General features: G+C 44.8%; 1 protein-coding gene across 2 annotated transcripts; it reads left to right on the forward strand.

Annotated features, from left to right (window-relative positions):
* KCNK12 (potassium two pore domain channel subfamily K member 12) lies at positions 1-23265 on the forward strand. 2 transcript variants are annotated; one of them, XM_075042004.1, is made up of 3 exons: positions 1-352; positions 18506-19397; positions 22969-23265. In XM_075042004.1, exons 1-3 carry the CDS (start codon positions 1-3, stop codon positions 23003-23005), a joined length of 1281 nt encoding a protein of 426 aa, XP_074898105.1. In that variant the 3' UTR covers positions 23006-23265. The 2 variants fall into 2 exon arrangements, with proteins under 2 accessions (XP_074898105.1, XP_074898106.1); XM_075042005.1 differs by lacking the exon at positions 22969-23265 and having other exon boundaries at positions 18506-19617.
* The last annotated feature ends 147 nt before the right edge of the window (positions 23266-23412 follow it).

The following is a 23412-nucleotide window of genomic DNA, read 5'->3' on the forward strand; positions in this document are numbered from 1 at the left end:
ATGATGCCCCCGCGGGGGGCGGCGGGCTCCTGCCGCCGGCGGCGCCTGGCGCCCCTCAACGAGGACAACGGGCGGTTCCTGCTGCTGGCCGCCCTGATCGCGGCGTACCTCAGCGCCGGCGCCACCGTCTTCTCGGCCCTCGAGAGCCCGTCGGAGGCGGCGGCGCAGCTCCGCTGGAACCGGACCCTCCACAACTTCAGCCGCATCTTCAACATCAGCCTGCCGGAGCTGCGCGCCTTCCTGCGGAGCTACGAGGCGGCCATGGCCGCGGGCATCCGCGTCGACGCCCTGCGGCCCCGCTGGGACTTCCCCGGCGCCTTCTACTTCGTGGGCACCGTCGTCTCCACCATAGGTGAGCCACGGCCCGACCGGGACCGGGACCGGGGCCGGGGGGGATGCCGCGGCCGCGGGGCGGTCGTTATAGCGACCAAAGTTTGGGGAGAGCCGCCGGCGCGTTGCTGCGGCAACCGGGGCTCATGCAGCCGCCGGGGAGGTGGGGGGGGTGTAGGGGTGGCCGGGTCCCCTTGTCCCTTCACCGCCCGCCCCGGTGCCGGGGACCGGCGCTGGGCTCCGCTCCGGTTGCCGCTGGGGCCGCCGGACCCCCTGACCCGGTCGCGGCGGGAGCTTCGTCCCTTCCCCGGCAAAGTTTTGCCGCCGCCGGTTGAGGGATTGCACGGTTGGGCTTCCGCCGGCCCGAAGGAGGGAGCGGGGCCGATCGCCCGCCGAGCACCATCAGCCCTCCCCGGTGGTCGAACGGCTCGTTACCGGGAGAGGCGGCGCGGGGGGGGGGGGGGGGGGGAAGAGGCAGCGGGCTACCGAGGGTGCTGGGGCGATAGCCCGGGCTTCGGCGGTGCCCCACCGCTGCACTCGGTGCTGGTTTTAACTGCTGGCAAAGTTAAGGTGCGTGTGGGAATAAAGGCAGAAGCTCCACGAAGCCGTATGTCTTCTAGCTGTGCCGAAATGCACATTCTCTGGCTACCGCTGTCTGCGGTGACTCGCTCTCTGGTAGGTGTTGAGGAAGAGCAGCTCTTTATGAGCAAATGGTGAGTTTAGGGGGGTGGAATTTTTTTTTTTTTTCCTGTACTCTAAAATTACTATTTCTTACTTTTTTTACTCGAATTTTTTTTTGCACTACAAATACCATTAAGAACTGCCGTGTGGGAGATTGACTTGAGGTAAAGCCGTGGCTATCTGCTGCTCTGGGAGTATAGCTTGGGAAGCCCTGTCCCTGGGGACACAAGATCTTTACGGATTTTCTCTCTCTGCCAGTTTTTAACTTTTGTAACAAGCCAGTTGTCTTGGGGCTTCTGAGCATAAGTGTCACGCTTTCCCTTTATTAGAGAGGAAGAAGCGCACCGCTCGTTATTGCACTTACATTCATTAGGTTCAGAAAATGTTTTATCAATAGTGACTAATCTGTATAATAGAGTCGTGATGGTGACTACAGCAATGTTGTCAAGTATTGTTACTTTTTGCATTGAATAATTCAGTTAACTTTCCCTTTTCAAGTACATTCAATAACCCAGTCATTAAAACACCATTTTAATTAAGCGTTAGGCCTTCTTCATCACAAGAGCATATATTTTTAAGGGTTCATTACAACAGACCTGAATGGATGGACAAAAAAAGTCGGTATATTAACAAACCCACTCTTTCCTTACACCTGCTGTAGCAAACAGAGAAAATCTTCAGGTGACATGTAAACACAGATCCGTTCACTCCTCCGCCAGCCCTGGCTTTTCCTCTCCGTGGTTGTTGAAATGTAAAATGTTTCCCCTTCATTTGCAAGCGTTTGTTTGCATCTCCACTCCATTGCCCTGTCTGCAGTCATTTGTACCTGGGAGGAGGGAATGAGAAACTCAGCAGGGCTTTTTTGGCAATCTTGACAGGTGTAAATGGCTGAACCCAGAATTCTCTTTCACACACTCCTGTAGTGCAACCAAGGCACCAATCTCTTTTTATAGCCAATAATGTCTACGTCTCTCACATGCGAGATGGAGGCTGAAGAGTGTTTTTCCCCAGCTGCAGCAAAGGCCGGATTCTGCCAAGCGTTCCCCTGAGTAGTACCTTCTCTTGGCATACTACCTGCTAGTACTTACTCCTGGATTACTCGCACTACTTTGCGTGAGTTCAGCGAGCCTGCTGTGGAGCAGGGTTTTGCTCTGAGCGAGGAGATGCAGGAGAAGGTGGCTCGAAGCGAAGCCGAGTTGTGCCTTGGGGCACGGCGAAGGCCATGGCAGAGCCGCTGTGCCGGGGTGCCCGGGGTGCCGAGCTGCACCAAATGGAAGGTGTCAACGTGTCGCCTGGGGGAGCAGTTCCAGAGCCGTTCCTTCACGGTCCCTTCGTTCCCTCCCAGTCAGCTCCTTTATGTACCTGGAGTACCTTTGATTCCACTGTCAGCTCCCATACCATATGATCCTGGTTCAGAGCAACTTCCCTTGCCTTCGTGTCACACTTAATTGACAAGGAGAATGCTGCCTTGACTCCACCTCGCCAAGAACTACCAGACATCTAGAGTCAAAACAGCTCGCCTTCCTCAACAGCTTCATCAGTTACATGTGTCAAAGCAACTTTATTACTCCAGCAAAACACGCTCCTCTCCTAGTGACGCATCGGAAAGCTTTCTTACTGCTTAACAAACAGCACGTAGATGCCATGTCTGTCGAGGGTAAATCACCCACGGGTTACTCAGCCTTTAATCTGTAGAGGATTCCAACGTACAGAAAACTCGCTGGGTCTTTTCAAGTCCTCGCTGTGCTCTTGCTGGTTTTAATAAAACCACTAAATCCTTCATAGGTAGGCATCGAAATACAGTCACCCAGGGACAGGGCTGCAAGTTTTCCTGGGGTTCGTGTAGGCTGAACAGAGGGAGGGAGACTCCGACTCTTCGTCCTTCTGTGAACACAAGGGTTAGGCACAGTGGGGTTTGGAGAAAACTGCTCCATCCACCTTCCTCGAGCAGGGCTTCTGCAGAGCCGAGCTGCAAGCCTTCCTGAGGTGCTTTGTGTCCTGTACTTCCCTGGCTGCAGTTCTGCAGCTTCCCTAATTACACAGGGACGTAATCAAACCCTCTGGGTGAGAAACATGTTAGTGGGGTCTTTAAGAAATGGGAGAGAGAGTTAAAATGAAATGTTAAGTCTAATCTTAAAGCGTTTTCCTGAGTAGCCCACAAAGCGAGTGGCTTACAACACCCCCTCGATAGCACTCTGGGCATTCATTTTTTTATTATTGCATTGTTTGTGGTTGCATAATGAAATGTTGAGTCCATTTCTCATTAGCCACATCTCGATTTTCAGAGCTATATAAGAAAATCCTTCAGTCTAATTTCTGATTGCTTGCTGTCAGTCTACACCATTTATTCAGTCATTATTTTGCACTCCAAAAGGTATTCTTTTGTAGGCAATCGCTATTATTATTGTTCTGATTTCTTTAAAGAGCAGTTAGGTGAAATTTATTCTTGACTCATTGGTCTAACTGGCAGTAGACTTTGTTTTTCAGTCGAGTTTTTTCCTTCCTTCCCCAAATGAAAATCACAAATAGTTCCCAGCACTTTGTTAAAGACTGAAAGCAGAGCATCACTCAGACCAGTTTTCTTCCTGCTAAAATGTTGCAGAGTACAGCATAATCCATCATAGCTTTCCCCATATTCTAGTAGCACAGATTCATTCTGCCTAGTGCATCAGGCAGCTCTGGGATGCCTGAAGCTCTGGATTTCTGACTCAGTCCATGAGTCTAGACTCTGTAACCAGATTTTTTTCCTCCCTTAAATGTTAGAATAAACATTATGTGCCTATCTAGTAAAACATGTTGAGACATCCACTTACTAAATTTGGATTTTAAGCTTCTTATGTGTAAGTACATGTTTTAGAAATCAAGTGATACAATTGCTTTATCGAAATCCATACCATAAAAAACAAGGTCAAAAGAAGTACTGCAATATGTAAAAGTCATTTTTCAACATAATATTTTTAAAAAGCACCTGTACTGCAGATGCGTTGCTTTGGGATGGAACATGTTGGGGTTACAGGTGCTCGAGAAGGGCCGCTGGGAAGAAGAGGTGCAAAGATCTTCCCTCTGTACAGCTGTGCAAGGGTTACAGGTGTTTAGGGCACAGTGTATAGGTGTGAGCAGGACCGTTCATCCTTTCCTTATCTGCGAGGTATCCTGTTAAATGATTCAGTATTTGTGTGGACTGACAGCTCCACCCAAAGGGATGGGTTATCTCAAAGAGATAAGGCGGTGAGATGAGAGGTGGGGCTTTGAAACCGCGTGAAGAAAGGCCACGTAACGAGAGACATAATATTTGGTATTTTCTACCAGCTAACTAACCAGCTCCCGGCAGCTGCTCTCTCCTTGCTTGGAATGTTGGTTGGGTGAGACCTTCTTCTCCCTGGGTCCTCTGTAGGGACCCACCATACCCAGCACATCATCTCCATGGGTGCTCCACAACCTAGGTACCATAACCACTCACTTCTAAAATACCCTCTGGCTCTGTGTCATAGTCTTTTGAGAAAATCTGGAGGTCCAGGTGTGCTGAAAGCCGTAATTCAATGGAAGTGATGTGCAAAAGACTGTTGGACAGCTCGGCAAGTGCATGGTCAGATGTTGGACTGCACTGCTAGGAGCCAGGGAGCGAGCCTGCCTGAGAGCAAGCACTTCACATGGTAATTTGGCAAGAAATTCCACAAATAGCCAAGATGGTCTGAAGGCTTTAAGTGGAAAATATATTTGTCCTGTCTTCTTCATTGTTGTATTTCAGAATATGAATTTGAGCTGCAGCTGGGGAAGGTTCTGGCTCTCTGCTCTCCGTGAATGCAGTTTCACTGTCCATACGGCCAACGCAAACCAAAAGGCGACAGTCACACCAGAGTGTGCACCTGATCAGCATCAGTGTTATGCTTTTCTAAAGGGCTCTGCAATTCTCTGAGGCTTGCACAGGCAGCTTTTGCAGAGGGTTCAAATTAGGGAGCAGTTGCCTCCAGAGCTGACCTTCTCGAAGTTAAAAAATAACCAAACAAAACCCAAACGAGAAAGCAGTTGGAGGAGCAAGCAGTATTATTAAGCTGCAGTGTCAGATTATTTGTCTTTGCCATCCTGTACGCGGTCTGCAGGCAGCATGGGAGTGTGTTTCAGCTTGGCCTGCTGCGGCCAGATCCAATTTCTTAGGCGCGTGTGATGTTTTGATCAATGTGCCGGTAGATTTCCGAAAGTTATTTTCTCACTTGGGTAGTCTTGACAAAGAACAGAGAGCAAGAGGCTCAGAGGTCAGCAGGTCAACGGTCAGCATATTTCTGTGGAGAGAAGTCATCCTAGAGTCATCTTCCTCAGGTGAAGACCTGGCACAATAGCAATGTTTTCTACTTGGGGTAGCTGCATGGGAGTATTAACTTCTTTGGGTACCACTGATAGGCATTTCCTAAATGTATGGGCTTAGGTTGGGTGCTCCGAGCAGAAAAGTAATCTAAATCACAGCTTCCCTTCTTGTAGTGGAGAGCAGCAATAGGAAGCTCTACTTGGAGTACATCCATGTAATTACACGGGTGACTTGAGGTGTCCCTGCTGAAGGGTTGTGATGAAATAATTTTGATCCTAAATTTGTTGGTTTTTTATTCTAGAAGGCAGGAGGGAGAAACCCCAGTACTTTAAATACAGCCCTTTTTAAAAGAGAAAAAGTTTTCTGAAAATATTATTTTAATCAGTCTCAGTACTGCTTAGGGTTTACCTGTCCCTGTAGGGTTATGCCAGACCCAAAAAATGAAGCTATTGCTGTGCTTCGGTCATCTAAACTGAGAGATTTCTACAGAGCACATCAGCTCAGATTACTTAATCTAAGAGTTTCAGAGGTTTCTTAAATATTAAACCCTAGCTATGAAACCAAATGTTTCAAAACACTAACATCAGTACAGTGGAGATCTAATTGTTGTTTTACGGCCGGAGAAGTTAAGTCGCGGACAACCAGATCGCACTTCTTTTTGGTGTGGCTGTGGAGTTTGGGGTGCTTCGCTGGAGCACTGAAACCTGGGCTCTCCAAACTGAATGTCAAGCACCACAGAATCTCAGAGCAGTCACCCAAAAACCAAAGCCCGTCTGTAACATCAGGGAATAAAGAATTTGCCCAGCATCACGTGAGATAGGGTCCCTCTCGCTCGGGTGGTTGAAGCAGCAATGTCTCCTTAGTGGGTACGTACCTCCCGCTTGGCACAACATTCAGTCTGGTCTTCAGGGATTGTCCTGCTGGGCAGCAAATAACCTGTGTTTCGGTTCCCTGTGCATTTAGAAGAGCTTGGAGATGTGATTGCAAAACCAAACGTTGGTGGGCCAAATTCCCTCTTTGACAGCTCTCCATCGGCAGAGGTGACACACGTGGCTCCAGCCAGTCGGTCTGTATTCCTAAGCATCCTCCCCGTAAATCCGTTATCGCACCTGTAATAGCAGTGAGGGATCATAATTCCTGGGCTTATCAGCTGCCCTGTTTTCTGCAGGCTCATAAATCCAAATCCTGCCTGAAACCCTGCGGGCTGTGTTCCCATGGCGCCTGGCCAGTCCCTAGCCTCTGCTCTCCCCCTTTGCTCTCCTGGGGGTATTATCCCTTTCCTTCTCTTACAGCTTTTCTAATGCTCCACGGTCACCTGCCTTTCCCAGGCACTCTTAATTTCTCCAGCTTCTGCTGCCTTCCTCCCAATTAGCAGGCCCTCCTCTACTGATGATTTGTGTGCTTGATTAAATTTTGAATATTTGTTTGATGTCTTTGCAGTCTTTCAAGTTAATAACTACCAAAGAAGTAAAAAGTAAAGCGTTACAGTTTCTTTCTGTTCCTCATCACACCTGTCCCTCTTCCCTAGTGTTAATCCTGTTACTGGCCCTTATTTCTTTTTTCAGTCTAACTATTTCTTCCTTCTCCGATTGTCTTCCGTTTGACACAGATCATACACACTTTATCATTTTTTCTCACTTTTACTGATCGATCATTTTTGCAAGCACACCGTCTTGCTTTTATGTGAACTTTAATTGCTCTTCATCGTGGGGAGAAGAGGAAAACAATTATAGGATAGATCTGTTGGCAATTAACTTCACATAACAATATCCATTCCTGGTGGTGTGCTGGAAAATACAATGATGTAATTTATTTTAATGAATGCAGTATCACCTTCTCTTCGCAGCTGTTGAAGTCAATGAGAATTTCACCTCTTGCCATAGTAGCATCAGGTTTAGAGCAACAGAAAACCAACTTGGAACATTTCATCTGCAATTTTTAGTATGAAGACAGCTCGATATTATTGGAAACATAGCCTGTACCCATGATGCATATAAGCCTTGCTTACCTTTATGAAAAGAGACAGTTTCCATAGTGTGTCAGCACCAAGTGCATATCTGGGTGCATTTTGAGAGAAGATGGGTAAGGACAAAGATTAGGGTTCATGCTGGTGAACATCTGAAACGTGAAAGTCCTCCTGAGCACAATAAATCTTAGAAGTGATAACAAAACCTTTTGTGAATAGAAACACTTAAGTAACAAACAGAATTATAATCTAAGGGGCAATTGCATAGCAATCCAAACAAATCAAATATGTTTAGTTTTATATCTCCCCAATAGCCTGCTTCTGCTGAAGTCAATAGTAGACCGGTCTACAGAGCTTTAGGAAATCCCACCTTGCCTATTTTATTGGCACACTAGGTTTATAAAACAAATGTAGGTCTGATGTTGCCAGCACTTGTCATTACTGTTAAGTAATACATCTCCCTGAGCTCGGTGGGTCTGTTGATGGCAATGGGTGGTATACCTGGCTGTAGACATCAGAAGGTTTCAATGCAGTCTCTCTTGAATCAAATGAGAAGTAGAATGAAAATTGAATCTAATTGCATTAGATGAGGCAAAGCATTAGCAGCCTTTTCAAGTAATTAAAGCTTTGGAGTGGAATAAAATAAGAAATTGAACAGTTTGATGTTAACGTATGGGATTACTTATATGGGTGAGGCACTGCTATTGCTCGTGTTTAAAAACCCGTAGTAAGTGTCCTTACTCATTAAGGAAAAAAGCAGTAATACCTTGATAACAGTTGTAGCCCCACAGTGATTCCTCAAGGAATTTTGACCTTTCTGAGCTTGTACCACTGCAGCCTCTTCCCCTTTAGAAATGATGGACTGAATGTTCACATTCATTCTCAAGTCTTATGCAAGCAAATCCAATCACGGCAGAAACAGCAACTAGGGGAAATCTGCCCACGTGAGAACTGAGTGAGAAACTAATTCAGTAAATTTCAATTAAAAAGAAACCCACATAAAATCCTTTTGGTTATTCATTATTGAATATTCTGTCATCTCTTTGCTCAGACTGAGTATTGTGCAAGCAATGTATTTATCTTCTGAGGATAAAAAATACAGTGTCATTTGTGCTGAATGTGTATGGAGTCAAGTCTACTTTAAGCCCTTTGGGGCTGGAAATGGCTGTGGTGTAAAGATCTTAAATCTAAATTGTGACTTTAATGAGAGGGGCAGAAAGAAGCTGTTTGATAAAATAATTTGTCCATTTACAAAAGCTGCTACTGGCAGAGCTGCAAGGACCAGGAAAATCTCAGATAAAATCAAAAGCTCAAAATGATCTTGATAAAGTGGCAAAGTTGTTCAGTATCATTAAATTTAAAAGTAGTCAAGGGAAATGCATACTAAGGAAGGAAGAGTTAAATGCAGAAATTTTAAATTGAGAAGTAACTTAGTCAGCAGCCCTGTCACCCTGTATTTGTACTACAGTTACTTAAAATTAGGTCTTTGTGCCTTCGTGAATGAATTAGAACAGCTGCCCGACCAAAAAGATACTTGAGAATTTGCTGCTTTGCTTTCAGCTGGAACTTTTTGAAATAAGGGACCCATGAAGGCATATTTAAACCATTAAGAAGTCGAGGTAGATTTATCAGAGCTTTTTCATTAAATTGTGACTGTAGAAGTTTGTACAGAGATTTGGAAAAAAACTGGCCAAACAGTGGAAAATACATTTGTATGTTTAGGGTCTTTTTATCCTATAGGTCCATCTTTATAGGCTAACTCTTTTTAGAGCCGAAGAGCTGAAACAGCTATCAAGAAATAGATGTTCTCTAAATACCTACCTACACAAACACCAGAGGCAGAAGAAAAACATGCTGCAAGTCTGTTGTTTAACCCACTCAAAAGATAAGCCGGTGATTTAACCATTTGACAGCCTTTCCCATCTGTAAGGCTTAGAAAGCCCAGGAGTGACATCTTGTTTTATCAGACTTCTCATGTGGGGAAATATGACATACACCCAAGATTGCTTGCGAAATTCAGATAATACTATTTCTTAGCCTGAAAGGAGAAGTATTGTGAGATGTACTGGCACTGGAGTGGCAGTACACGTGCAAGTATTCTTTTGAAGCCCATAATGTCTCAAGAATATAACATTTGGATGCCATTATTCTTTTTTCCTTGCACTTCAGAAAAAAAATTTTGCACAATCTTGGGTCTACTCAGGCATCTGAAATGCAACTGCAAGTTTCAATAAACAGCAAAAGCAGGTGTGAATGCTAATGTTTGGAACAGTCCCTTTGAAATGACACAGAATAAGCTTTTTTCCTGTTAGGGTGTTGCTTAGAGACACAGTTATCCACACAAAAACCATAGGAAAATAAGAATGGAAGCAGCTTTAAAGGATGAAGAATTAATATTGCAAGAGAAATCAACTTTTAAAACAATGTTCACCTGGAATCATATCATCAGCTACATGAAGACTGTAGGAAGGTCAGAGGAGATGGCAGTGTGTGGCTTCAGATATTGGGCACATCTTGAGAGAGAGGAGGAATTGGCCACTTTTGGGGTCCATGAGCTATACCTTCATGTATATCTGTGTTTACTGAGACAGACTTTGTGTATTTCTTGGTTATCAGTGCTTTTGTTTTCTGCAGATTTTTGAAAATAATTCCTCTAAATGCAGGGATGTTTCCTTTGTCTGATAGTGTCGCAGAAAGCTCTGTGTTTCAGCTGAGGTTTGGTAGTGTGGTGAGCCAAGACAGATGATTCTGCACACAACCTGGAACGTGAGCTGGGGTTTGATACGGCCCCGACAGCTGTTAACGCAAGATTTTGATGACCCTTAGCCTCTAATGCAAGGAAGAGTTTTTCCACAGTAATATAACTTAAACAACTGAGGAGCATGTGGGCTATACTTTTCCATTATTAACACCACCACTGTTTCAGAAAATACTATAGCAAAATGGTTTTCCCCAGCTGTTAGGATAAGGAGAGAAAACCAGAGACAGGACCGTGCAGTCATCAGGTGTGGAGGCAGCCACAAGAAGCAGCTCTGGGCTAGCTTAGATCAATTCACAAGGAGACAGGCTGCAACCAAAAGAAAGAGCATCCTGCTTTCATCCCCTTCTTTTTCTGGAAGTCTTCCTTTGTGAGGTGGTTTAGCACTAATTTAGCCAACACTAACCTGTATCCTTTCTGTTTTAACAAGCCACTAGAGCACCCCAGCTGTGCCAAGGGGCAGAGTAACTGACAAAACAAGAGGGGGTTTAGTATCATCTTGCTTAAGATTTGCCCAAGAAAGGTAGCATAAGAAAATAGATTCAGTCTTGATTTTTATGACTGTAAACCAGAGTCTGGCCCCAAGAGTTTAGCAGAGAAGAAGATTATATTATTTATAAGAGCAATAAAACCTGAGGCACTGGAAGAAAGTTTATTTATGAACAATATGTTAATAGAGAAGGAAGATTGTCACACCACAGGGCACCCCCATCCCTTTACAGTCGAGAGTCAGCAAGGATAATGCCAGCTTGTAGGTCCTGACTTTCTTTTTCTCTGTTCAGTTTGAATTTGTACTTTTCTGATTTTCCTCCTTCTCTGAGCTTCATTCTCCATCATCTCCTTCTAGGAGAGGGCCCCTGTCCCTCATTAGAAACTGTATTCTGTTGCAATAGAAAACCCAAACGTAAGCTTGCCAAAGATTTCAAACCTCAAGCCCATGACCCTCCCCATGTGTTCCCTCTTCGGGGGGGGCTGCTTAGCAAGACCTCGCACCAGAGCTGCTGCTGGCTTGGCACAAGTCAGTCCCTGTTTCCTTGTACAAGATGCATAAAGGAACAGCCAGCCCCAGCAAGCGAACCATAAAACTGATTTAGAGACACTTCTGCTTCTTCCTCGGCTTGGTTCTGTGCCAAAGCAGCTTGGCCAGAGCAGATGATTAGCCTCCTTCTGTATTTATTGGGATACGTCTTTATGATAATGGCATTTAGTAGTGAGCAAGGGTGGGCTTGTTTGGTTAGGCTTTGGTATGCACTTTCTTCTCACGCTGTGCACAGAAAGGGCAACATGCAGTACAACTCTGAAAAAAAGCTTGCCAACTTCTGGTAAATGAATAGAGCAAGAGTACCGCTGCCGTTGGTGAAGCTGAAGCCCTAGTGTTTCTCTTTTTAAGGTCATTTATCACTCAGATTTACAAAAGTTAGGCCACTTGAGCTGATAAATGTGCCTGCTGAGTACTCACTAGAAACTGAAGATCTTTCTTGGAAAGCTCAACTAGAAGGTGTCAGCGTAGAAAAACACACTCAGGAGACGTGCTGCAAGGAGAAGGTAAACGTACATGAGCAGCCAGCTTTTGAGAAGGTTACTCCTGTCGGCTTTCCTGGGGGATCTCAGGGGGTACCCCAATGCCTTAGACCCCTGTCAAGGTGATAACGCCCTTACTCCTCTCAGGTCCAGCATATCCTTCACCCTAAATACGTTGTTCTGGCTCTGTCACCCAGGATGCCTTTTCCATAGGGCATGGGTCCCCTCCTCACCTGCCTCCCGACGTGGCCAGGTACCAGCCACACACAGCAGCACCTCCACGTGCAAGTACCCCATCTCCTGGGTCAGGCTTCCTATTCCCATCTTTAGGGGATTTCACAACCCAGAGGTTTCCTTGCAACTTCTTAGCCCCTGACCATCTGACCTGTCCCCTTCCTAGCAGAGGACATCCTTCCCCACCTTCTCCCCTCCAAAATTTCCTCTCCAGAGCACCCAAGTCCCCTCTTCAATCCCAGGATCACAGCCACCAGTGCCTCCAGTAACCTCCGCAGCCCTCTCCATCACACCGCTCCCTGCTGCAGGTACCTCCTACCCCATTCCCGCGGGGCAGCCCCTCACAGCATCCTGCTGCTCTCCAGGGATGCCCACGAGTGCAAACCCCTTGCCCACGAGCAGAAATCACAGGTTGCCAGAGGAGCTGGGGTATCCTGGCATCCCTGCCCTGATGGAGCTGCCCTGCCACCTCCCAGCCCTGGGCACAAGGCGCTGCTGCCCAGTCCTGTCTCTCATCCTCACCTAAGTCGCTGTTGGGCATAATTTTAGGTTTGTCTTTGTCATTCACCTCTACAGAAAAATATTGTTACCTCTCAGCCTCGTTTTATACCCTTCACATGCACCTGGTAACTTAACAACTATTTATTAGCTTTGCCTCTTAGTTATTTAATGTCACGGTTGCCAATTTAATAACTTTTTTTTTCAAGGAAGCTTAGGCTATTTTAGGCTCACAATTCTATTAGCTTTTTTACAAAACAGTGTACTTTAAAGAGGAATGAAAATGTGGCCATGACCTTTTAGGCTGTGGTTTAAATCACAGACAGCAGAGAAATGCTGAGGGTGATCGATTCTAGTGTTCACTGATGTTATGTGTAGCAGCGCTTTGGATAACCAATAACCTGATCACAGTTGTGTGTAAACAGAATAAAATTGGTACTGTGGAAAGCCTTTAATAATTGCCTGCAGCTCCTTGAAACTCCTTAATGTTCAATTAATCATCTCCTGGCTCTGTTCTGGCAGTGTGGCTCCTTTTGTGTAGCAGTTGTCTCAAACACCTGACTAGTAATTCAGTGGTGGGAGATGTAACAAGGAGCAATAGTGGTCACCTGGATGGTTTTTAACTACATTCATTGAGTTTATCATGGTGCTCTTTCAGGTCCCAGAATAGATTGGGCATCTTTTCCCACAGTCCCTGGGGGACTGGGTGCATGTATGCCCATTTTTATGTACTGAACAGTCATAGGAGTTAGGGAAAAAAGAGACATAGGTAGGTAGGTAGATAGATAGATTGATTATGGGAGTCAGTCCTTAGCTGCATAGTCACTCAGTATTTTCTCCATGGGGTATCTGCTCTAGTACATGGGTCACCAAGGACTGCAAGCTTGTGTATGATACAGGTTAGCCAGCCCTAAAAACTGCAGTGGTATCTCCTGTCTTCAGACATAGCATGGATCTGACTTAAAGTGTCATAACGCACACATTAGCCAGTGTGCATTAGCGGACAGACTGCTGCTGTTCGTGGTTTAATATCTTTGTCAGCGACACGGGCAGTGGGATGGAGTGCACCGTCAGCAAGTTTGCCGACAACACCAAGCTGTGTGGTGCGGTCAACACGCTGGAGGGAAGGGATGCCATCCAGAGGGACCTTGACAGGCTTGAGAGGTGGGTCTGTGCAAACCTCATGAAGTTCAACAAGGCCAAGTGCAAGGTCCTGCACATGGGTCAGGGCAATCCCAAGCACAAATATGGGCTGGTGGAGAATGGATTGAGAGCAGCCCTGACGAGAAGGACTTGGGGGTGTTGGTTGATGAGAAGCTCAACACGACCCAGCAATGTGCATTTGCAGCCCAGAAAGCCAACCGTATCCTGGGCTGCATCAAAAGACGCGTAACCATAAGGTCAAGGGAGGTGATTCTTCCCCTCTACTCTGCTCTGGTGAGACCCCACCTGCAGTACTGCATCCAGCTCTGGGGCCCCCAACATAAGAAGGACATGGACCTGTTGAACAAGTCCAGACGAGGCACACCAAGATGATTGGGGGCTGGAGCACCTCTTCTATGAAGACAGGCTGAGAGAGTTGGGGTTGTCCAGCCTGAAGAAGAGAAGGCTCCAGGAGACCTTACAGCAGCCTTCCAGTACCTAAAGGGGGCCCACAAGAAAGCCAAACAGGGACTTTTTACAAGGGCATGTAGTGAGAGGACAAGGGGTAATGGCTTCAAACTGAAAGAGGGTAGATTTAGATTAGATATTAGGAAGAAATTCTTTACTGTGAGGGTGGTAAGGCACTGGAACAGGTTGCCCAGAGAGGTTGTGGATGCCCCATCCCTGGAAGCGTTCAAGGCCAGGTTGGATGGGGCTTTGAGCAAGCTGGTCTAGTGGAAGGTGTCCCTGCCCATGGCAGGGGGTGTTTGGAACTAGATGATCTTTAAGGTCCCTTCCAACCCAAACCAGTCTATGATTCTATGATTCCAGATAGTAATCTAAATAAGATCAAATGTGATTGCAGAGCAACTTCTATATTAAAGTCTCTGGCAGTGGAAAAGCTCTAAAAAAATTTACTGTTTGAGCCCAAAGGGGGGTATCTTAATAAAGCAGACCGACAAAGATATTAAAGGGAAAGTAAGTTTTTCATTTGTAGTCTGAAAACGTAAAGTCAGGTGGAAGAACTGCCTCGTAGTATTCTCACTTGTTGGGTAAAAGCACTGGATGCAGCAGAAGTTTTCCATCTGCGGCGGTTTTGTCGGCTCTGAGCTGTGACCCTGTATCCAAGGCAACTGTGTCTGGTTGTTAGGTGGTGAGGAGCTATAGAACAAATAAAAGGTAGTTGTGAAATATACAGGTATGACTCTATCAGGGACAATAATGATGAAATGCTAACAGGTAGAAAAGGGGTTGACGGGAGCACCAGAACCCAGATTGGGAATTCAGAATATGATGTTTTGTTCCTTGCTATGGTACACGTGTTAGTCATAAATATATAAAGATCAACCAAGACTATTGGAAAGCCGTGAAGTAAAGCAAGTATAGAACAGACATGAAACAAAATTTGTTGCTCTTAGTTTATCTGTCTCTGTTCTGTAAACCCCATCTCTTGGGGACCAGTCCTGTAAGAGCTTAGACTTCATGTTGCAAGAACTTCTTTCCCTCTGGAGGCAGCATTCTGGTTATAGGTTTTTTTGTTTATTTCTGAGAAAACTTTTGTTTAAAAAGTTATATTCAACAATTTTAGTTTCTTTTGATTCCTTTAAATGTAGCTGCATTATAGTTATATAATGGTATAGACTTGATACTACTCTCATGATCTAAGTGCTGTTACACTCTGGTATTTAAAATGATTGCTCAGTTGTGCTGACTTGCTGTATGAGCCAAATCCCATGGCAGAACACTTGCATAAGAAGAGCTGAGGGGCTGGCTGAAAGAGGCAGGGGCACACGATGCCGTGTTAAAGGCTGGAAGACTTTCTTGTGTTCAGTTTTTGAGGTGGCCAAAACTTTTCTCCATCTTGGGGTAAATAAAGCTTTACTGGAAAACTGTTGCCCCTTTTAATCTCAAAATACAGTAGCACAAGGTAATTGCCAAATCAATTGGCCTGAGAGAAGAGCTCACAGGTACTAAAACTGCTATTTCTTTTTGTTTTCTGGCATTAACCATCTCTTTTACCTATAAGAAAAGGGGTAAAAGAATAGAAAGCAAGAGCCACAGGAAGCATACCACAAGTTTGTCCAGTTTCACTACCTCTTGAATCCATCACCAGCTTAAGTAAATCAAAAATCCAGGTGAGCAGAATAGTAACCACAAAACCTATTATGCCAGTCAGGATGAAGGACTCATTAATTGCCAGCACTTACCCATGAGAGGCTGCTGAAGGATAAGTGTTATCTGAGAGTTTTTATCAGCTCATCTCTGCTAATCCTGTTTGTTTGGGGAGAAGAAGTATCAAACAGCTGAAATTAATGCTGCCAGGGATCTTGTATCCGAAGTGGTGGGTCAGAGTGGGGCAGAATTAGCATGAGGGACGTTGAAATATTGTGTCTGAGCCACACAGAATCAACCCCAAGGTACCTGTACAATACGCGTCAGGGCCGTGAAGAATGCAAAGCACCGTCGTGCTTCTTTCCTTGTACTGTCTCAGAAGCACAGGCAGTTCTGGGTGAATTTGTTTCGTCTAGGAGTCATGATGTACTTAGCCTTGAGCAGGGGCTGAGCTCAGAGGCGTTGTACAGAACATACCAGGACTAACCCCTCGTGGTCCCGGTGGTGCCGAAGGGACAAACACGGCTAATGAAGGAAGAGTACAGGAGTGCACTTCTATCTGCTAGCTGTTGACCTGAAGTTACTATGTTTGGCTGATCTTACTTTTTGCCTGTTTTATGTATTTCTTAGCACTCTCCTTGCTGTGCTGGGTCCTTTCACCTTGCATAGTTACATACTGAATTTTGGTAACGTTATGGTTCAGAAAATCTTGCTTAAACAAACCGCATCAGAAATATCAAACTTCACCACCTCTCATGAATGATCACCAGAAAATACTAAAATGCTTCAGCACATTTACAACTTGATCCAAACTGTCACTACCTCTCTTTTTTTTTTTAATTAATAAATGTGCCTAGCCATATGTGTGACAATAAACCCATTTATTTTGATGGTGATGTTCACATGCTTGCTGTGAAGCACATGTTTGAATACTTCGCTGACAAGGCATGGGCGAACAGATGCCTTCTCCGTAACGAGCTGGCCGTGTATCCCTAGCTGGCAACTGCAACAGGCTCCCTGGCTTCTTCTGGGGACCAGGCACTAGTGGATATTCATCATCAAATGAGAAGGGTCCCACAAGCAGCCAGCCTGACCCAGATACAGCTTCATCCCACAGAGGAGGAGGAGGAACTGAGAAGAGCTTCCCATTCCCCCGTGTTAAGGCTGAGACCCCAGGGCAGGCTTTGTGGGATCTGCTCAAAGACGGTCTTGTAGCACAACAAAATGGAGAGACGATGGGTCCGGGAAACAAAATGTAATGACCTCTTTGGTAATTTGTTATTTTCTGATAATACTCTGCAAGTTTTTCACTGTCTTCTACAGAAAAAACTTTTTCTAGTGTGAAGATACTGATGATGCAGTATAGTCCGAATTGCTGGCACACAGATGTTTCCAAGCATGCCACATCTGTTGTGAAAGTAGACCACCTCTTTCCTCATGCACCTTCATGTCATTTGAAAAGGTATTTCCAAGTTTACTTGTCAGAAGCATTTACATTCTTTTATCCACAAATGCGAAATTCTGTATCAACGAAGTACAAAGGTGGCACAAATATATTACCCAGAAAAATAGAGCCATTACAAATATAAATCAAGATTTCAAGCAGCAATTTCAACTCATTATATGTAGGAAATATTTTCCTGTTGCTGTTTAAAGGTGCATCATGATAATAAAGTGGATTTAATGATTTCATTATGCTCTATGCTAAAAGTAGCTCCTTTTTCTTCACAACCTTTCACTGATATGGTCTGATGTTGATATTAGCCTCCCTGAATATGTTACCTGCTCAGCATTTTCATGGAACAATAGGATAAAGAAATTTCAGCATGTGGATTTTTGACAAACCATTCATTTAAATTATATGTGGTTATTTGTTCATGGGACATGAGCACTCATCTCAATCCCATCAGTACGCTTTTTGACTGAACCACCGAGCAGTTTTACAGGGAAGAATAGCAGAACAAGGGCAATACCTGCAGAACTGAGTTTCAGAAGAATCTCCCTGAGATAATATGTGAAATATATGTAACTCTTTTTCATAAAATAACTGGTATCAGCAAATAATGTGGAGCAAACTTACTGTATGTATTTGCATGCAAATTTAAGATCACTTTTGCTGTTACTTAAGCATTTGTAGCTACAAGGCATTACTGCTTACATATGAAATTACGTGTAGGAGTAATGTCAAAATACAATTCTTGTACAGAAGCGGTGAATTAATATTGCTGCTGGATCTTTCCAGAGTTTGTATACTCTGATTTTTCTATTCAACTGTGCAGCAGTGTTTTTCACTGCTGTAATTATCAGTCTGCAAGATCCTAGTGCTCCCAGTCTGCCAGGCAGCTCCGCAGTGTGGGTATCTTGCCGATGGCTTTTCCTTCCTTCTGTGCCGATACCAGGTGGGGTAGTCGCAGTTGGGATTTGGTTAAGACTTCAAAGTGCTGTTATTTTTAAAACAATTTTTGATACTTGGGAGGTGGTTGGTTTTTTTTCCTGTTAATACAACCTGAAAACTTCTCAGCAAGAATGGTGTAATCAGACCTTGATAAAAGCATTACACTGGGTTACAGCTTGTGAACAGAGAGCTTAAACTTTTCCATCAGGCCATGCTGGCTCACACGCGTGGGAGCAGAGAAATGGCCTCACCTCATCCCACCTCAAAGAGGTTTGGGCTCAGGAATGCTTCCACCTGCTTTTACAGAGCGGCGTTGCTCTGTTAATACGCTGCCTTTCATCTCTGCGAGGATTTTTTCCTCCCTCTTGAGTTTTAGTCGTCTCGTTGAGTTTTCTGGTGCCTTCTTCATTCTTTACAAAACTCAGTTTCCTGTTGGCCTAAGCTGACTTGGAGATAGCGCTCCTTTTGTGCAGTGAGATGGGACCTTTATTAGGTTACATATGTCCTGAGCGTATGCATGAAAAACTATGTCACTAACGTTAGCCATTTATCTTCACACCTTAGGTTTTGGAATGACCACACCAGCAACCGTGGCTGGAAAAGTATTCCTCATCGTGTATGGCCTTTTTGGGTGTGCCGGGACTATCCTTTTCTTCAACCTCTTCTTGGAGCGCATTATCTCTCTCCTGGCGTTTATCATGAAGGCGTGCCATGAGAGACAGCTGCGAAGAAGCGGTCTCCTACCTCCCAACTTCCGAAGGGGGCCAGCGATGTCCGGGGTGGGCAGCCTCGTGGGGTGGAAGCCATCCGTTTACCACGTGATGCTGATTCTGGGAATTTTTGCTATTACCCTTTCCTGCTGCGCCTCCGCAATGTACACGGCGGTGGAAGGATGGAACTACGTTGACTCCTTGTACTATTGCTTTGTCACCTTCAGCACCATCGGCTTTGGAGATTTGGTAAGCAGCCAAAACGCTGCATACCAAAATCAGGGATTATACAGATTCGGAAACTTCATATTTATATTAATGGGGGTATGTTGCATATACTCTCTTTTTAATGTCATCTCAATTGTAATCAAGCAAGTTTTGAACTGGGTGTTGAAAAAATTCGAATGCAGATGTTGCCCAAAGTGCCATAAATCAAGTGCCCGCCTCGGACGTCGCAATGCCATCACCCCAGGAGCCCGCCTGCGTCGACATAACATCTCAATAGATGCTGATGGACAGTACGACAGTGACACCGAGGGGAGGAGGCTCTCTGGAGAGATGATCTCCATGAGGGATCTCACGGCATCGAATAAAGTCTCCCTGGCCATTTTGCAAAAGCAGTTGTCCGAGACGGCCAATGGCTACCCGAGGAACGTTTGTATCAATACGAGACAAAATGGTTTCTCCGCAGGGGTGGGTGCTCTAGCCATCATGAACAACCGCTTGGCAGAAACGAGTGATTCTAGGTAGAGTTTTTGAAATTCCTTTTGTTTCTTTAATAAAAATAAAATGGCGATTAGGGTGGGATTATTACTGTAAGTTACTGGAAAGTTTTAAATTCAGAGACAGCCTTGGTATTCATTGGGCGTTCAGCATTTTAGTTGCTGGGGGTTTTATAAGTCTTCTCTAATATGCAGTAACATCTTTACCGTAATGTTACGATTTTCCCCAAAGGGGTTTTTGGAAGAGACTTGGACGTCTTTGATGCAGAATCTGATGCAACTATAGAAGGATGGTGTGTATGGTTAGGATGGTGTCAAACCCAACATGTTCTTCTTCAGAACATAGCCTGAACCCAAACTCTCTGTTAAAATGCATAAAATGGGCAAGTTCGGCTCCAGATTCCAACTTGGGGTTGGTAAGGTTTGGCTAAACCGGTATCTCACAGTTTGTTGAAGTCTGGATCTGGCCCTGAATTTTGTGTTCGATGCTCTTCAGCAATTCCTCATGGCAAGCCTGTATATAACATACACGTAGGTGACTGCAGTTACACCAGCTTTAGGGTGATTGTGCTTCACTTGAATAATCCTACTGACTTTAGTGGTGAAGGATCGAATGGGCTGAATTTCCCTGACTACAAATGATGGTTTTTAGCCAGTCTTGTGTGAAACTCTGCCTGCTACCTAACTCTTAAAAGTCAAGGGATTATCAAGAACCATGTTAAAATGTGCAAAACTGTTCCTACCTACTGAATAACTGAAAACAGGCAATTGTCAGCTTTGATACTGACTTCATTTAATGCAAGAAAAGCCAGTATGCACCTCTGGTGTCAAATGTTTGCATCACCACTGAAATGCTTATTCATTACTTTTACATGAAAATAAGTAGCTAAAATGAATGTAGGCTCTCTGGTGTCCTAAATTTGCATCTTTTGCTTCTGCAATATTGTTGCAGAGATTCATGCAAATTATTTCCTTGCAGTTCTTTGGGGGCCCCAACCCTGTACTTGTACCCCACAAATCTGATTGTGTAGGTTATACAGAAGAGCACTGCTTTGGAGCTCCCCCAGAAGCTGGCTTCCCCCAAAGCATTGGTACTAAGTCATAATTGGCCATAGGCAATTGCTGCTGTCTTAAGACATATTGAACCTGTGCTAGCCCAAACTGCTGAAGAACCAGAAGCAAACCTGGTCTAAGGGTCTAGTTTAGCATGACAAATGGGTGCAGAGGAATTGCTGCAAATCTCTTCCAGAAATATATGCACAGCTCTGGATCGTTTCTCTAAATTCTCTGTGCTAGGCCACTCCTTTAATGCCGTGAAGGTAATAAAAAGGCTTCTGCTGATTCCAGCAAGAAATAAGACTTAAGCTTAAAGTCTGAGAAGCCACAATGGCCTGCTCTTGAAAACTGCTTGGGAAATTATAGGCAAGACCATGAGTACTACGTTGATCGCTGAATAAATTGAAAAAGCTGATGAAAACAAACTAGGAATATTAGAAATGTTTGAAAATATTTCCATGAAGTTTCATATAGATATTTTACTCTGTTGTTTACTTACTTCATTTTGCATGGGTTGGGAGTATCCCATCATTTTTGCTTTCCTTTAAATTTGTAGTAGCGCAAAACACTTTGGAATTTAACCTTGGAAAACTAACTTTTAATTTGAGGTTTTGCACACCTGCCAGCTGAAGTATGGCAGTGATTGTATCTTTTGCCTAAAGGAGAACGAAGCAGAGCAACAGATAAACCATCACACATGGATGTGTATAAACATAGTCACAGCTTTTATCAAGCTGCATTTGGCCAGAAACAGGCAATGATGTTTGTATTCTGTTTCTAGCTGATGCAGACTCATACTTAAGAGTACGTGGCATGACGGAGACCGCATTCAAGAGGCATTCGTCTGGCAGGAGCTTCCTTGGTGGCAGAGAGACTCCCTAAGGTCCATGAGTCTGAGTGCCTGTCTGTCTGTGCACTCCGTCTCAGATCCTACGTTTGAGTGGCCCTTTGAAGAAGCAGGCAGAGGTCAGAGTGCTCGGTGAGCGTAATTTGAAGGCCACTGAAGGATAAATTTGAGCAGGATGTGCAGGGGCAGGTTATGGTCTGGGAAAGACTCAGACTGATTGCAGAGACCCAGCTCAGGAAGGCGCCTTCCAGAGACTCGGGGGACATCTGTGGAAACAGCAGAGGCAGGGAACCAAAAGGATGAAAACATGTTGTTTTCCCTCAGGATTACCCCCAGGGGTACATCTCTAACTATGATGATTTATGTGTTTGTTTATTAAGAGTGTGAATGGGGCTCTAATCTTTTTTTTGCAGCTAGACCTCTCTTAGGGTTGTACCTTGGTACACTTGCCATCCTGGGGACTATTACTCATTAGAACGGACCCCGCTGTGTGTAGTGCTGCATAAATCGAGGCAGACAGGCTCTGTCCCGAAGGACTTAGGAGTTTGAATAGATAGGACCCCAAGCCACAGCAGAATTACTTAGGTTTATTATTTTACTCATAAAAACATGTTCGAATGCATTAACATTCTGTGAGCTCAAGAACTATATTTTTTTTATAACAAATTTGCAAATTAAGGGGGTTTATTTTTTCAGTAAGTTGTTTTTAAAGGTTAAATAGTATAACTATGATTAGGGACCTGTTTAAATGTTTGTAAATTGTTTTCAAACTACCTATTCCTGCCTAGGAAATACAGTGAAGTAATACGAAATTGTACATACCTCCCCAGCTATTTCTGTAGTTCTTTTGAGTCCAGTCAAAGGCAGACACGCAGTCTGTTGTAATACGATTTAAAAGTTTCCGACTCTTTTTGGTACCATTGGTCACAGTGGTGCCACTGCAGGACCCTTTGCAGTTCCTGTTGACTCCAGGGGTGTTGGATTGGCTGCTAGAGCTGGGTTCCCCAAGGGATTTGGGCATCTGATTGCTACTCTATGGACTTAGGTCTAATGTTTCTTTACTCCCAAGATCCTTGATAAACTCCATGCTGCTTCTCGTTAGCCTCAGAGGCGTATAAAGTGCATGCCCAGCTGTCTACCAGTGCCCCTATTTCTTGCAGCACAGGTATCCACCGAAGCTGACACAACTCAACCACAGGGACCCCCGGCTCGTATCTAAGCCCTGTAAAAATCCCCAAACCCGTCAAAGTCAGCAAGGCCAGTTTATGAGACGGTTCGGGGCACGGTTACTGAGCTGGGTCTCACTGGGGAGCATCTGACAAGGGGTGGCCTTACAGTTCCCTCATATTCAGTAGCTGAAGTATTTTTCAAGGACGCATGAAAACCAATCTCCAAATCTCTACTCTTCTGCCTGCTAGAACTACCTGGGCACCCGTTGCTTGAGTACATGAGCCAAGAGGAGATTTGGGATCAGTCTCTCCTAGACCTCCCTGCTCTTTCTTAAGGTTTTGTTTTTTTTTTTAATCACAACTTCTCTTTAAACTTGCCAGACTTGGGCATGTAACTCCTCTCTTTTATTGTGCATGGTCCAACTCAGGATTCCCCAGGGCAGCCTGTTCCTTTTGTGAATTAAACCCTAAACATGCACCAGTTGCACCAAGTGCAATTCCTCCTGGTATTTCATTTTCACAGACAAAGCAGATACCTGCAATACCCGGACACAGGCTGAAGCACAAGAAATCAGAAGGAAACTGAAGGAACAGAGTGGGACAGTGAAAGCACACTGCACTAGATTGCACTTTCTTTTCAGGTAACTTGGAAGTTGTATTACATTCTTGAAATAGGTTTTTTTTCCTCGGGTTTTATTTTTGGACAGCCTTGACAGAATGCAATTAACTTAGGATTTAAAAGTTCATCTTCCTTGATACAACCCCCTCTGCACCACCCTGCAAAACAGCCCCAGTGACTCCCAGGTGGCACAGACCCAGACATCCCAGTTGCCTGCTGAGCAGCTGTACAGGCAGCACAGGCAGGAGCTCAGACCCCATGCCCCAAATTGGTATTTTGCTATCTGAGCCTGAGAAGAGCATTCGGGAGCAGCAAAAAGCTACAGGACTTAGGTCTTCTCTGTGAGCC

The sequence above is a fragment of the Buteo buteo genome, chromosome 12 (assembly GCF_964188355.1).
Source record: "Buteo buteo chromosome 12, bButBut1.hap1.1, whole genome shotgun sequence".
In the NCBI taxonomy this organism is placed as follows: domain Eukaryota; kingdom Metazoa; phylum Chordata; class Aves; order Accipitriformes; family Accipitridae; genus Buteo; species Buteo buteo.

What these genes read in the sequence shown, in the direction of transcription:
- KCNK12 (XM_075042004.1), top strand. Translation starts at nt 1, where the DNA reads ATGATGCCCCCGCGGGGGGCGGCGGGCTCCTGCCGCCGGCGGCGCCTG. An exon ending in CACCGTCGTCTCCACCATAG is followed by an intron (nt 353 to 18,505) that starts GTGAGCCACGGC and finishes TTCACACCTTAG; the next exon opens with GTTTTGGAATGACCACACCA. An exon ending in GCAGAAACGAGTGATTCTAG is followed by an intron (nt 19,398 to 22,968) that starts GTAGAGTTTTTG and finishes TCATTTTCACAG; the next exon opens with ACAAAGCAGATACCTGCAAT.